This window comes from Giraffa tippelskirchi, chromosome 2 (assembly GCF_054371585.1).
Source record: "Giraffa tippelskirchi isolate mGirTip1 chromosome 2, T2T-mGirTip1v1.2.pri, whole genome shotgun sequence".
Lineage (NCBI taxonomy): Eukaryota > Metazoa > Chordata > Mammalia > Artiodactyla > Giraffidae > Giraffa > Giraffa tippelskirchi.
This window is the reverse complement of record NC_137276.1, coordinates 125,807,171-125,820,831: the sequence shown is the minus strand read 5'-3', so window position 1 is coordinate 125,820,831 and position 13,661 is coordinate 125,807,171. Positions and strand designations below refer to the sequence as shown.

Sequence of the window (13,661 nt, the reverse complement as noted above, 5' to 3'; positions counted from 1 at the left end):
TACATTTTATAGATTTAATGCAGTTAGGGAGAGATGTGATTTTTAAAGAAAAATGAAGTTTATTTCAAAAGAAAGCAAATGAGTAACTATCAACTGTCTACCTAAGTGGGCTATACCCAAAACATGGGAAAACCCAAAGAAAGAAAGCAAGGGACTAAAATTTAAGTTTTCTGCTCTTTCAGGAAGCTGAATGAAAACTCACCTGGTTTTTTGTAAAGCAGAAGATAAATGATTCTAGGAAGCTAATGAATAGCTCATTCGCCAATCTTTAAATACATTAGAGCTAATATACCTAAACTATTATCACCCAGAAATAAAATCAATTAATACATTCACTATATTAAAAAGACAGTACACGAAATAGTTATGCTCAGTACAAAAAGTGCAATACATATTTAGTAATGAGGCCAGCAAATGGGTAGCTAGTTAAGCACCCAGAGAAAGAACATGGTAGTGGAAGATGTATACATATGCATACAGTTTAAAACATTATCTATTTGTCACATCTGTCATACTAATATTTAGAATCATGCTCTGCTGAAAAGGGAAAACTATAAATGTTGGCATCATCATCTGCAATCCCAAATGGGGGTTTAAGACTGCACAAGTGCTTTTCAATTCTGTCATTAAGTGCTTTTCTTATTCCTAATTAGCATCACCACCATCTTCTTCTGTCTTGACACTCAACTGGAAAACAAATATGACAATACCTTTGGCCACTGCCGTGGCCTTAATTTTGTCTAAGAATTACAGAATCTCCAATTTTGAAGAATAACATTCCCAGCTTTAAGTTACTCCTCTAACATTCTTATTGATATAAAAATATCTATCATACCTGAATAAAGAGCATGTGTTATCCACACTAATACTGAAGACTCCATCTTCTCTAACACTTTTTTTGTGCACAGTACCTCCAAATACCTTATTCATCATCTGTTCCGGGAGAAAATAAATTGATGTTAATGTAATTCAAAAGCAAATTACCCAATTTCTTACACTAATAATTTATATTTCTTGTTTTTAGGATAGCTGTTATGTTTGTGCCTCCAAAATAAAGGAAGTTTGCTAACTGTAAATTACTTGGTATTATTATATATAATTATATAGTTCTTAAAAGGGATAGTTACAAAACAAAACTAGATTAGGAATCTGACCTGATGTTAATTTTTATTAAACACTGGCAAATTTTCCATTTAGCATACTTTAATTCATCTGTTAAAAATAAGGATTTTTTTTTAGAAGATAAGGATTTAATATCTTAGTTTAATTTTTAAAGCATTTTAAAACACTCTTTGAACTTAGAAAGTACCTAGTTGGTATTAAAACCAGCAGCTATAAATTCCTCCAAACTGTTTAATCTTTGGCCCCAAAGGAACAGTCAGTCTGAAAGTCTACAGAAGGCTGTGCTGTGGAGATGGGATAAGCAATAAAATCTGGTCTTTAAATTAATTTGTTCAAATCCCATCCACCTACAGACTTTTATTTTAAGTAGTCTCTCCAGTCTGACCCTTCTGTGTCAATTTTCTTCATCATTTACATATGCCTAAACTCTTCCAACACCAAAGAGATACACATAGGATTTTTAGGAACATTAAATCTGCATCGATAAAATCAATACAACCTATCTTCATGTCTGCTCCACAAGAGGTGTCATAAGATATCTGCCACAATAATACACAATGCAGGTGGACCCAGCAGCCAACAGAAAAACAGGCAGAGGGCTAAATATGTTTCCATTCTTGTAATGCACAAGGGCATATTCTTCAAATATGCATCAGCAAATGCTGCCCTCTACATTCTCCTGTTAGACATTCACTATAAAACTTCCTGCAATAAAGGTCTGCATGAAGTCCAGCAATTAAATATAAAAAAAACCTCCTAACCCCTGTTTAACCCAGTACTTCACAAACTAAAGACTCATACATAAAACACTTTCTGCAGCATCTTAACAAACACAGTTTAGGAAACACTGCTGCAGTCTAATCAGTCCCCTTGCCTGTAGTCGTGCCCATCTTCCAGAGATCTATGAATGTCAGCTACTAAAATATAAATATGATTGTGTTAGTTCATGATTAAATTCTTAATGGCTATCATCTATATTTAGGTTAGCAAATTTTTCCTGTAAAGGACCAGAGAATAAGTATTTTAGTTTTTGTAGGCCCTATTGTTTCTGAAGCAACTATTCAATTCTTATCGTTGAAGCACAGAAGCAACCACAGATATTTAAAGGAATGGATATGATAGTGTTCCAATAAACTTTATTTATGGACACTGAAATTTGAATTTCATTTTTACATGTCACAACATACAGTTCTTTTTCAAAAATGTTTTTCAACTCCAATCATAAAAATCACTTTAAAATCATAAAAACCATTCTTAGCTTGCTGGTCATACAAAAAACAGGCAGTGGCCAGCTTTAGCAGCAGGCTATAATTTGCTGACCCCCTGTCTACAGGATAAAGTCCAAGTCCCTTATACTGAACAAAGACTTTTCAATGCACTGCCTCTATCTAACTCCACCTCTCATATTTCCCATTATTCTCTACTAAAGCCATTCAAGCTAGTGTGATTAGCAATGCAGACCATGTTCTCTCCCTATCATGTCTTCAGGTCTGTTCACAGTACCAGTGGCCTAAGTATGTGGCCCAGAGCAGTCATTCAAATTTGCTGAATGAAAAAACGAATGTTTTCCTCTATACAACAAATGAACCTTGTGTACCTCTGCCTCCTCTAAATTTCCAGTTCTTAATTAGAAGACAGCTGAATGATCAAGCTGACCAAAGCTGTTGGAACACAACACAATTTAAAACTCCACAAAGTCTAAATTAAAGGCTTTTATAAAGCCAAAGGCTTGCAGCAAAATTTAGAGCTATCTCACCTGTTCAGAAGGCTTTCATGTTTATTCTTGACTTCTGATTTATGTATGTATGCTGGATAAAAGTGAAAATACAAGGAACTGAAGGATCAGCTAAGAGTGTGTGTGTGTGTGTGTGAGTGTGAGTGTGTGTGTGTGTGTGTGTGTGTGTGTGGTGGAGGGGGGGAGGGAATAACCTTATGTAGAGCAAAACACTCTACTTGGTTAAAATTTTGTTTTAATATTCTATTTTGACTTAAGGAAATGGATTCGTGATAACCTCGAGGTCCTAAATGCCTCAAACAACAACAAAAGCCCTGTAGGTCTACCAGGTCTACCACTTCAATTGGGTCAGCTCCCCTTTTATCTGTCTTGTATGTCAAGATTTCAAAATAAATCTTAGATTTGTGAGGGGCAAATGAAAGGAAATTCTCCCAACAAAAAATTTAACAAAATTTGTGTGGGAGTATATAAAGAAACCAAATGCTTATAATAAAGATGTTTCTTTAAAAAAATGAAACTATAGTGAAGAGAGAAGTCAGAATCTAGAAGGTATATACAAAATACATAATTGGCAAAAGTTTAGCATCTAGCATATATAAAAACAATTTTAAAAATTCAACAAAAAATGTGCAAAAATCATGACCAATCTTTTACAGCAAACCAGACACTAATGACTAATGGCAAATAAATCCATGAATCTTAAAATGAGGAAAATGACCATTAAGATTACAACATGTCATTTAACATCTCTTCAGCTAGGCAAATTAAAAAATAAAAAAAATCTAACCTTGTGAAGGCCTGCAGAGATATAAAGCAAAAGGAATTTTTACATACTGCTGTGGGAAAGTATATTGGGGCAAATATTTCTTAGTGAAGCTGAGACTCAGCATTTCAATTAATGGTTAGCTTAGAGAAAAGTTTGTGTATGTACAATACCAAAGTCCAAAAACATTCATGGCAGCATCTGTAATCGCAAAAACTTGGGAAAAGACCAGCAACGCTAACAGTTGAATGTTATCACTAATTTGCGATATACTTGAATGTATCACTACATTCAAAGGATAATTTCAGTAGTGAAAATAACTTAAAGTTAGTGACTTTCAAAACCAAAAATGAAACTACAAGCAGCATGACTTCACTTATATGAAAATAGACAAAACTAGATAATATATTATCTAGAAATACAATGTCTATAAAATCTATAAAGAAAAGAAAGGGAATGAATAACAATTCAGTAGAAGTGTTACTTACCTCTTGCTGGAAGAGAGAACAATGTGAATTGGAAAAAAGTACAAAGAGTTTCAAAAGTTCTACTAATATTCTATTTCTTATGCTGAGTGACAGATAAACCATAATAGAAATAAACACAGCAAGGAGCAGGACAGACTTTTTTCTTCCAAAGCAAAGAATTAACCAGGAAGCAATCAGTAAGATTCAAGAGTTAATGGGAAAAGACAGTACATAAAATTTCAGGCTGCCATGGAGGGGGCAAAGGTATATACTAGAGGGAGGCCTTTGGTGCTAACATTACCCAACTAAGAGTCACTAGGAAGTATTAGTCCTTTACAAACAGCATATTAGCTACGAGGTATTATTTATATCAGTATTTTATAGAAAGATAATTTCTGCCCAAAGGAACAAGATCAGTCTATTCCATTATCCTCCTATGAAAGCAGTAGGCAATTTTTTAATGTATTTAACATAAGCAGACCTGGCTCTGGCTACCACAAGATCCATCCTGAATGGTAGAAAATGTGGCCTTACAATTATAAGGGGGTACTGGCAAAACGGACAAGTAGCCACTATCATTTTATATTAAAGGAGCATATTTCACACCTATTTCACTCTAAGTGGGTCCTAAAAAAAATATCCTGTGAGACTCTTCTTTATGTTATAATGGAAAATGTAATGGAAAATCATAACAATTAGAAACAAACAAAATCAACTAAAGCTGTTTAGCAGACCAGCAATTTCTAATATTCTGCCCTTGTATTAAGAATAGAAATAAAAATAATCACATTCTTACATAAACACTGATTTATATTTCCTTCCTTTACTGAAAGCTCCAGAGATAGCTAGAAGAAAATATATTGGTCTGTTCACTTTCTAACTTTTGAACAGATTCCCTCTGAGTGTTATTCGTATCAGTACACAGGTTTCAACCAGATTGTTTAAAAAAAGACAATTCACTGTTTTGCTCACTTACTAAAATGAGGAGGATCCCAAAATGGCACCAGCACCAGTGTCCTCATGGTAGAATGAGCTGCCCAAAATGGCTGCCACAAGCATCTGTGTCCCTAAGGTGAGCTCCAGTTGCCTCCTGCCTCTGCAGAAGACTCTCTATAAGATAGGCAGGTGAGTCTGACCCAGTCTTCTTTCAAATTACTGCATCTGCCCTGGGTCTTGGAACATGTAAGATTTTGTGGGTGCCCTTTAAGAAAGGAATCACTATTTCCCACAACTCTTTGTCTCTCCCAAAAGTAAGTCTCACTGGCCTTCAAAGCCAAATATTCAGGGGGCTCATTTTCCTGGCATAGGATCCCTGTGCCCAAGAGAGAAGGTGAGCTCAGGGTTTTCCTATTCCACCATCTTGGCCACTACCCTACACATACTTAAGTAACATTACAGTGAAGACACTTGGCAGACACCATCTTAACCAAATAATCTAAAGGAACACCACCTATCACAGTATTAATTGACACCATCTGCCTTCTAATTAGATGCTGAGAAGAGTACAGCATTTGCTGTTGTTTAGTTGCAAAGTCATATATGACTCTTTTGCAATCCCACGGACTGCAGCATGTCAGGCTCCTCTGTCCATGGGATTTCCCAAGCAAGAATACTGGAGTGGGTTGCCACTTCCTTCTCCAGGGGATCTTCCCAACCCAGGGATCTAACCCGTGTCTCCTGCACTGCAGGGGATTCTTTCCCACTGAGACGCCAGGGAAGAATGAGCACAGCATTACTCCTGTGCTATTCCTGCCGAAAACACATAACCGGAATCTAACAAAGAGGAAACATCAAACCAACCAAAACTGAAAACTGTTCTACAAGGTAACTGGAATGTACTTTTCTTTTTAATTGGCAAGGTCATGAAAGAGAAGGAAAGATTGAGGAATGATTCCAAACTAAAGGAATGTAAAGAGAAATGACAACTAAATACAACACATGGTCTAGATTGAATTCATGACTTTTAAGAGACATTAATGAGCCTGTGAAACGTTAACCGAGTCTGTGGATCAGATGTGAACATCAAGTCAATGTTAACTTCCTGATTTTGATAACCATACTATGGTTATGTAGGACAGAATTCTAGTACTTAAGGATACAACAAGTAACAGAATACCATGTATGCAAATTACTCTCAAAATGGCTAAAAATGTTATAATTGAGTAAATGTATAAAGGAGCTCTCTCTGAACCACTTCAACTTTCATGTATATTTAAATGCCTACCTTTTTTTTTTTTATAACGGACAGGGTTTTGTTGTAAGCAGTAATACCTATAGTTGCTCTTTTGAAAATCCCCACTCAAATCAATTTTGCCATACAAGTGTGGCAATTCATAAACAGTTGTAATATGAACAAATTCTCTCATACAACTAAACATCCTAAATGCTCTAAAGACAGAAAACACTAAAACAGTAGGAGTCACAAGCAGAATAAATTAACTTTTAAGGCAAATTCATAGCTGTAGGTACCTGCATGCCATAGCAAATTCCAAGAACAGGCTTGCCAATTGTGAATATTGCTGGATCAAACCAGGGAGCATCTTCTGCATACACAGAATTAGGCCCTCCAGAGATGATAATAGCACTGTGGATTTAAAGAAGACAGTAACAAAGAATCTCTGTTAATTTTTATCCAAGCTCTATGCCCTCTCTTGCTTGTACCACTGAGGGAAACTCAATACAGACTCAGATTTTGTTATGTTTTCAGTATGCCACAGCAGATCCAGATTCTATCACAGCTAATTAATAGTCTCCTACACAGCTTAATTTTTTTTTTTTTTTTGACTATGCGACATGCGGGATCTTAGTTCCCCAGAGATCGAATCTATACTCCATACCCCCTGCAGTGGAAGTCTCAAGCACTGGACTGACAGGGAATCCCCTACACAGCTTATTTTTACTCTATTTTATTGCAATATGGGAAAGCTGACCAATTCAACAGTCACTTGTTAATAAGCACAAACTTCCAAATATATAAAACCAATGTCTCAATCTATGAAGGTAAGCCTGAATTTGTTCTGTTTTCCTCATCAGTGGAGGAAGTAAATGAGAATTCTAAAGGCAGAAGGTGAAAATACATGTCTTCTGAGGGTAAGGAGTAATGCAGTCACACAGTAGGACAAGTGAAAGTATTATGAAGGCCCTGGATTATGTAGAGCAAAATACTCTACAATAAAGAATATCAGAAAATGTGAAGAATTACCTAATTTTGCCTGTTTAAAACCTGTCCAATATTCCCAACAATTTTACCTGAGACCCAGAAGTAGGAGCTAACATGACCTGCCTCATATGCCCTGCTCTCAGAACCCAACTCGGTATTCCATAAACGAGAATTTATAGAGCATTCTATGGGTTAACTTGGGAACAGACTATCTGTATAAAGAAAGCTGAAAAACGAGGCTGGCTTCTGATACAGGTAACTTTGGTCCTCAGCATTCAATCAAAAAATTTTGGAACACTTTAATATTATGATTTTTACATAAAAATTCAGATTTCTATATTTTCTTTAGGAAAAACAAGGAAAAAAATCTGCTAACATTGGACTTTCATTCTAACATGGCTACAAATAACTGAAATCACAGAAAGACCTGAACTTTCAGGTTACTTAGGCTCTCCAGTTTGTCACACACGCCCACTTATACAATACAGACATGTTGTTGTTGCTTATTCATTAAGTCATGTTGGATTCTTTTGTGGCCTGGCCCATGGACTGTAGCCAGCCAGGTTACTCTTTCCATGGGATTTCCCAGCCAAGAATACTGGAATGGGTTGCCATTTCCTTCTCCAGAGGATCTTCCCAACTCAGGGATCAAATCCAAGTCTCCTGCATTGGCAGGTGGATTCTTTACCACTGAGTCACTTGGGAAGTCCGTATTTCGAAAGGAAAATGCATTCCAAGATGTAACCAAAATCTACTTACAAACAAATCTGGATTACAATCCACTTTATAATTAGTGGCTGCCTGCCATGTAAAAACATAAACTAAAATGACAGACTTGTAATACTTGCAAAAAAATAATATAAATCATGAAAATTACTCAACAAGATAATGTATTTTTAAAAAAATATATAATAATCTGAGTGAGCACAAAAGCCCTACTCTTTGAACTTTATATTGGTAACATGAATCTTAGTATACATTATGTTTGTTAGCTTATCTCTTGCAAAGAAACTGAAGACAATCTAGTTACTCAAGATGATAAATGTGACATCCCTTCAAGATAATAATTTTAAAGGAGAATGGGGCTAGCCCTAAGGGTAGATATGTAACCTAGCTCCTTAAAAACGCAGAAGCTAAAACTCTGTAAAATATATTTAATAACCAAGATTTCTAGAATTTCAGTATGTTATATTTAGTTTTATAAATGATAAGCACCATGGGACTGCCCAGCATCCCTCATTAATCTGCTATAAGATTCTTAATACTATTAAAAAGAAAAAGCAATGGACTTAGTCAAGGATAAAACTCAAGCAGCACTTAAGCCAATTATGAAAATTCTTATCTCAATAAGCTTGAGAAGAGCTAATCACTCTTTCTGAGTTTTCTATTTCTACCCTGCTATTATTTTGAAACAACTTGCAAATACAAGGCCCAGTAAGTCTCAAGGCATTTCAGATACCAGTTTTTATATCAAGCAGATCAAGCTTCTAAAAACAGGTGGGTTAAGATGTCTTTCAAGTCATAAACCTAAAATTTATCCTAGAAAAAGGGTGATCAAATGGCTATCTCAGCAGAAAGGATCATAGTAACAAAAGCAACAGTGCTAGAGTTCCTGTTCTCCTACAGAGAGAAGTTGTTGGTGTAAGCAGGACCTAGAAATTGTTTATGATCAGGTAATCAGATGACAAGAAAATCAATTAGACTTCTATTGTCAATATAGGTTACCCTATTCCACAACATTTCTTACAGTTTTAATTCCCTTAAAATTGGTTCTCACTGGCAAATCAAGACAGTTGAATACAATAAACTCAAAGTGTTCCTTCTTACTATAAAATTATCTGCATCCTAAAACTAAAACAGAGTTAAATGTAAACCTGCCTTTTCTGATTCACAATTCACTTCGTTTTAAAAAACAAGAAACAAAGGATAATGTATACACATCTATAAAGTTTCTGAAAGGTAACTATTTGTCTAATGGAAAAACATTATGCTTTTAAGAAAAATTAAACACACTGTATTTTGGAAGAAATACAGCACCAAGTCTTGAGAGCTAATTAAGGATATAAACTGTAGTTGCTTGCTTCTGAATAACACTTAATAAAAAACGAACATTAATTCCAAGAGAAAAGATACAGCATTAACCAAAAATAGCTGTTAAAGGAGGAAGTTACATATAAATTGAATGTCATTTTGACTAGTTTTAATAGTACAAGTTATAGAATTAGCCCTTAAATTAGAAGTCTTCATAATTGAGAAACTAGCCTCCTGGGATAGGAAGCAAAAGAGACGTACTGTACACAGCATTTTCTAATTTAGGTACTCTAACCATTATATATACATCCCTTCGTTCAAGCAATCTGGGATGAATGAATGACCATAACAGGCAAATCTAAGTCTGATCCAGAAATCCTATACAACAGCAGTCCCCAACCTTTCTGGCACCAGGGAGTGGTTTCATGAAAGACAAGTTTTCCATGGGTGGGGATGGATGGTGGGGGTGGTGTCAGGATGATTCTCGTGCGTTACATTTTGTGCACTTTATTTCTAATCTAATGCCACCACTGATCTGACAGGTGCCAGACCTTGGCCCAGAGGTTGGGGACCCCTGCTATAAAACATAAAATATTCAAATGATAAATTCTTAAACTGTGCAAATAAAATTAATGTAATCTTTTCCTTTAATTTCTTTTAATGTCAACAGCCATGGAAAATTTCTTGTATTAAAACCAATGCATTTTATTTTCATTAAAAAATCCAGTGTCCAAGCAAATTAACAATAAAATATCCTGCAATCTAATCTCACCGGAATCCTTGCTCTTTTATGGCAAATGCTGGTGTTTCCAAAGGGAAGATTTCAGACTGCACGAACAGTTCCCTCACTCTTCGGTCTATGACTTTTCCATACTGAGCACCCGCATCCAGAATGACAATGGCTCCTTCATTGTGGTGGTGGCCATCCTTAAGGTCTCCTCCGGCATTTTCCAGCTGCAAATATTAACACAAACATCTTTCTAATTATGAAAATCAGAGGTACTTTTAAGAACTATGGTCACTGTTAGCTCCAAAAACACGCAGAAACACAAACTGTTAATTGAGGATTTTGAATTGCTAATTCACAACACTTCTTTTAAAGGAAAGACTTTTATACATATTCACACACAAGCATAAACAAAAGCTACCATCTACTTACTACATGATACAGTCACTTCATGTTTACTGCATCTTACACACATTATCTAGTACTAACGTAAGCATATGGTCCAGCTATGCCAAAACACCGCACAGGTCTGGGCGAGTCTGTTACACTGGCATTATTACTAATAGTGTCTCTGTCAAGTCTCAAACGTGTCCCAGGCTAGACGGTGAACTATATGATCACCCTCGCTAATTGTCACAGCATTCCTATGAGGGACATACTGATGAGAACCGAAAGTTTCCTGCCAGAGTATATAAGCATACCCAAACTCACTTTATTAGGATTTTTTATATTACCTGAGGAAAACTACACATATACATGTGTCTGACCAACAATACTGAATTTTTAATGTGTTTTAATATTATCTCAGACTCCTCTGTAGCTCAAACGGTAAAGAATCTGCCTTCAGTGCAGGAGACCCAGGTTCAATCCCTGAGTTGGGAAGATCCTCTGGTGAAGGAAATGGCAATCCGCTCCAGTATTCTTGCCTGGAGAATCCCATGGACAGAGAAGCCTAGAAGGCTACCATCCATGAAGTTGCAAAGAGTCGGACACGACTGAGCGACTAACACACACAATCTTATCTCTGACAAGCATACATGGAGAACACTTTTCTGGAGAACAATTTGGCAAAAAAAATTTAACTCTATGTGCTGAAATAGTTATCTGGAGGGTACTAAAATATTTACCTGGAACTGACTTCAAAATAATGCAAGAGTAGGTAGGTATGGATGAAATAAGACTGCCTAGGAAGAGAAATCACTAAAGTTGGGTGATACATGTACTGTGTTCACGTTAGTCTCTATTCTGTTTTCACACATTTTTACATAAGAAAAAGCTTTAAAATGTGTATGTATCTTGAAAATCCACTTGGAAGAATAAAGAATATGAAAAACATTTAAAACATTTTGGGTAAAAATGCAAGAGTATATGTATATATATGAAGAAGAAATGTATAAACAGATATACACCTAAATACTAATAGAGGCAAAATCTGAGAAATGGAACTACAGTAGGTGATTTAAAATTTTTCTTCATGCTCTTCAGTATGTTTATATATATGTTGTAGTTTTCCCCCCTCCAGTTGTAAAATCTGCACAGTAAAAAGTACTTAAGCCCAATCCTGGAGGCATGTTTTTTAGTCCTTTCATCCTTCCTCCCTCTCTATTTATGTGAACAAATAAATGCAGGCCTCACAACACCACTAACTCTTCACAGCAGTAATGAAAAAAAGCAAGTCATCTAGGGAGGAGGATCTGTGAGAGGGACCCAACCACAGGCCAGAAGGAATTCCTCAGATCGCGAAATGAAGGTTGTAATCATAACATTGAGCAATGTAGAATAATCAGATCACAGAAAACAGATGTTTATAGAGTATATTAATGCAACAAATGCTAAAACTTTCTCCTTTCAAATCTTCACCCTTAGTATACATACACAGAGACACACACACACATTACCCTGTTAAGGAATTTATCAAAAAAAATACTTTTAATCTTTTTTTTTCAAGTAAAATATTTTTAAAAGACTATCATACTACTGTATAAATGTCTCGGATTAGTTCCATTATCACCTTCACAATTGTCACCAAGTACAACCTGATATTTCGTATTAAAGACAGAGTTCTCACTTTGCATGATTCTGTTGTGTAAGAATTTCATTCCATGTTTTACACCAGGGTTTAGTTAACTAAAGGCTTCCCTGGTGACTCAGATAGTAAAGAATCTGCCTGCAATGTGGGAGACCTGGGTTTGATCCCTGGGTTGGGAAGATCCCCTGGAGGAGGGCATGGCAAACCATTCCAGTATTCTTGCCTGAAGAATTCCATGGACAGAGAACCCTGGCAGGCTACACACAGTCCATGGGTTGCAAAGAGTCAGACACGACTAAACAACTAACCGTTACACTTTTTCACACATTTAGTTAACTAAAAACAGTCCCCAACACCATGGCTCCAATTTCTGCTAACATATTAACTATTACATAAAGTACAAACTTTGCTCCTCAGTCCACAAATCATCATGTAAATAGCAGATGAACATCATAATCAGTAGCCAATCATGTCCCCTCTTTCAAAGTGTATTGGCGACTAGTCACTGCACAACAAATAGCTGAGGGTGCAACTGTGTCGTCTCCTTGTTGCCCAGTGACAAATCCACATGCCATTTTACACATATTCAAAGGGCAGTCTAGCCAATAAAGAATGAAAGTTACAGCAAAGAAATGAAAAGTGATATGCTGAAAGTGAATTTCAAGTCCAATGTAAATGGAGTTATAGAAGAAGTAGCTGGTGGTGGCAAGGATGACACCGCTGCAGAGGAATTCAGTGAAGGCAAAATGATCAACGAGGAAAGTAGTTGTAATAAAAAGAATGACAATGTCCCAGAGAAAGTGACTCCAAGAAAACACTTCAAATATTTGAAAATACAACAAACTCTTGGAGATATTTCATGACATTCAAGTGCAAAGGATAAAATGTTGAAAGCCATCAAAGCATAGAAAAGCTGTGAAGGGAAGCATTGTGTACAAAACTTATCAAGAGTAGTTTAAAAATAAAACACAATTCTCAATGTTTCCAATGTTTTAAATTATACTAAATGTTAGTTTCACTACTTCTTTATATTATACATCCCTATTCTTTATAGTAATAACTAACAGTAAGTTAATATTCCAACAAAAATTTTTAAAACATAAGGAAACCATCACAGTTCTCCCACTGATTACAAGATTGCTTTGCATGGTTTCATCTCGTAAGTCCATTTTTACAATCATTTTACTACCACATAGTAAGGACTTCTATTTATTTAAATCAACCAAGTTTTTCTTAAATAAATGGGTTTTTAATAAAAATGTATAGTGCTTACTTAGCATGTTTTAAAACTGTTCAATCAAATGACATCAGAGATCACTGAGGTAACAATGAACCTTGCCTCATTTCTCTACCTCAGCTATCAACCTGCCTTATCTAGCATAAAGTTTCAACAACTCAGGGAAAAGCAAACGGTCACCAGTGATAAAAGTGAAAGTTCCTTTCCCTGAAAACCCTAAGTCTACTTATTCTTACTTTACACACAGTTACAGTTTGATCATTAAGCTCCCAAACCTTCCAGCGATTAGAAAAAGCACCCTAAAGAGAAAAACAAGTCATTAATCACATCAATAGTAGAGACAAGCAAAATTCAACATCAGGAGACAGAAAAAAACCTATTGTATCTATT

General features: G+C 35.7%; 1 protein-coding gene across 11 annotated transcripts in view; it reads right to left on the bottom strand.

The window, feature by feature from the left end:
- The window catches only part of GMPS (guanosine monophosphate synthase), a 69,951-nt gene that overhangs the window by 31,538 nt on the left and 24,752 nt on the right, over positions 1 to 13,661 (bottom strand). For all 11 annotated transcript variants that reach the window (XM_081570590.1, XM_081570580.1, XM_081570587.1 and 8 more), the window contains 3 exons: positions 10,051 to 10,232; positions 6,557 to 6,671; positions 836 to 933 (listed from right to left, as the gene is read on the bottom strand). In XM_081570590.1, the coding sequence (XP_081426716.1) occupies positions 836 to 933; positions 6,557 to 6,671; positions 10,051 to 10,232 (395 nt within the window). The remainder of the gene's footprint in view (positions 1 to 835; positions 934 to 6,556; positions 6,672 to 10,050; positions 10,233 to 13,661) is intronic.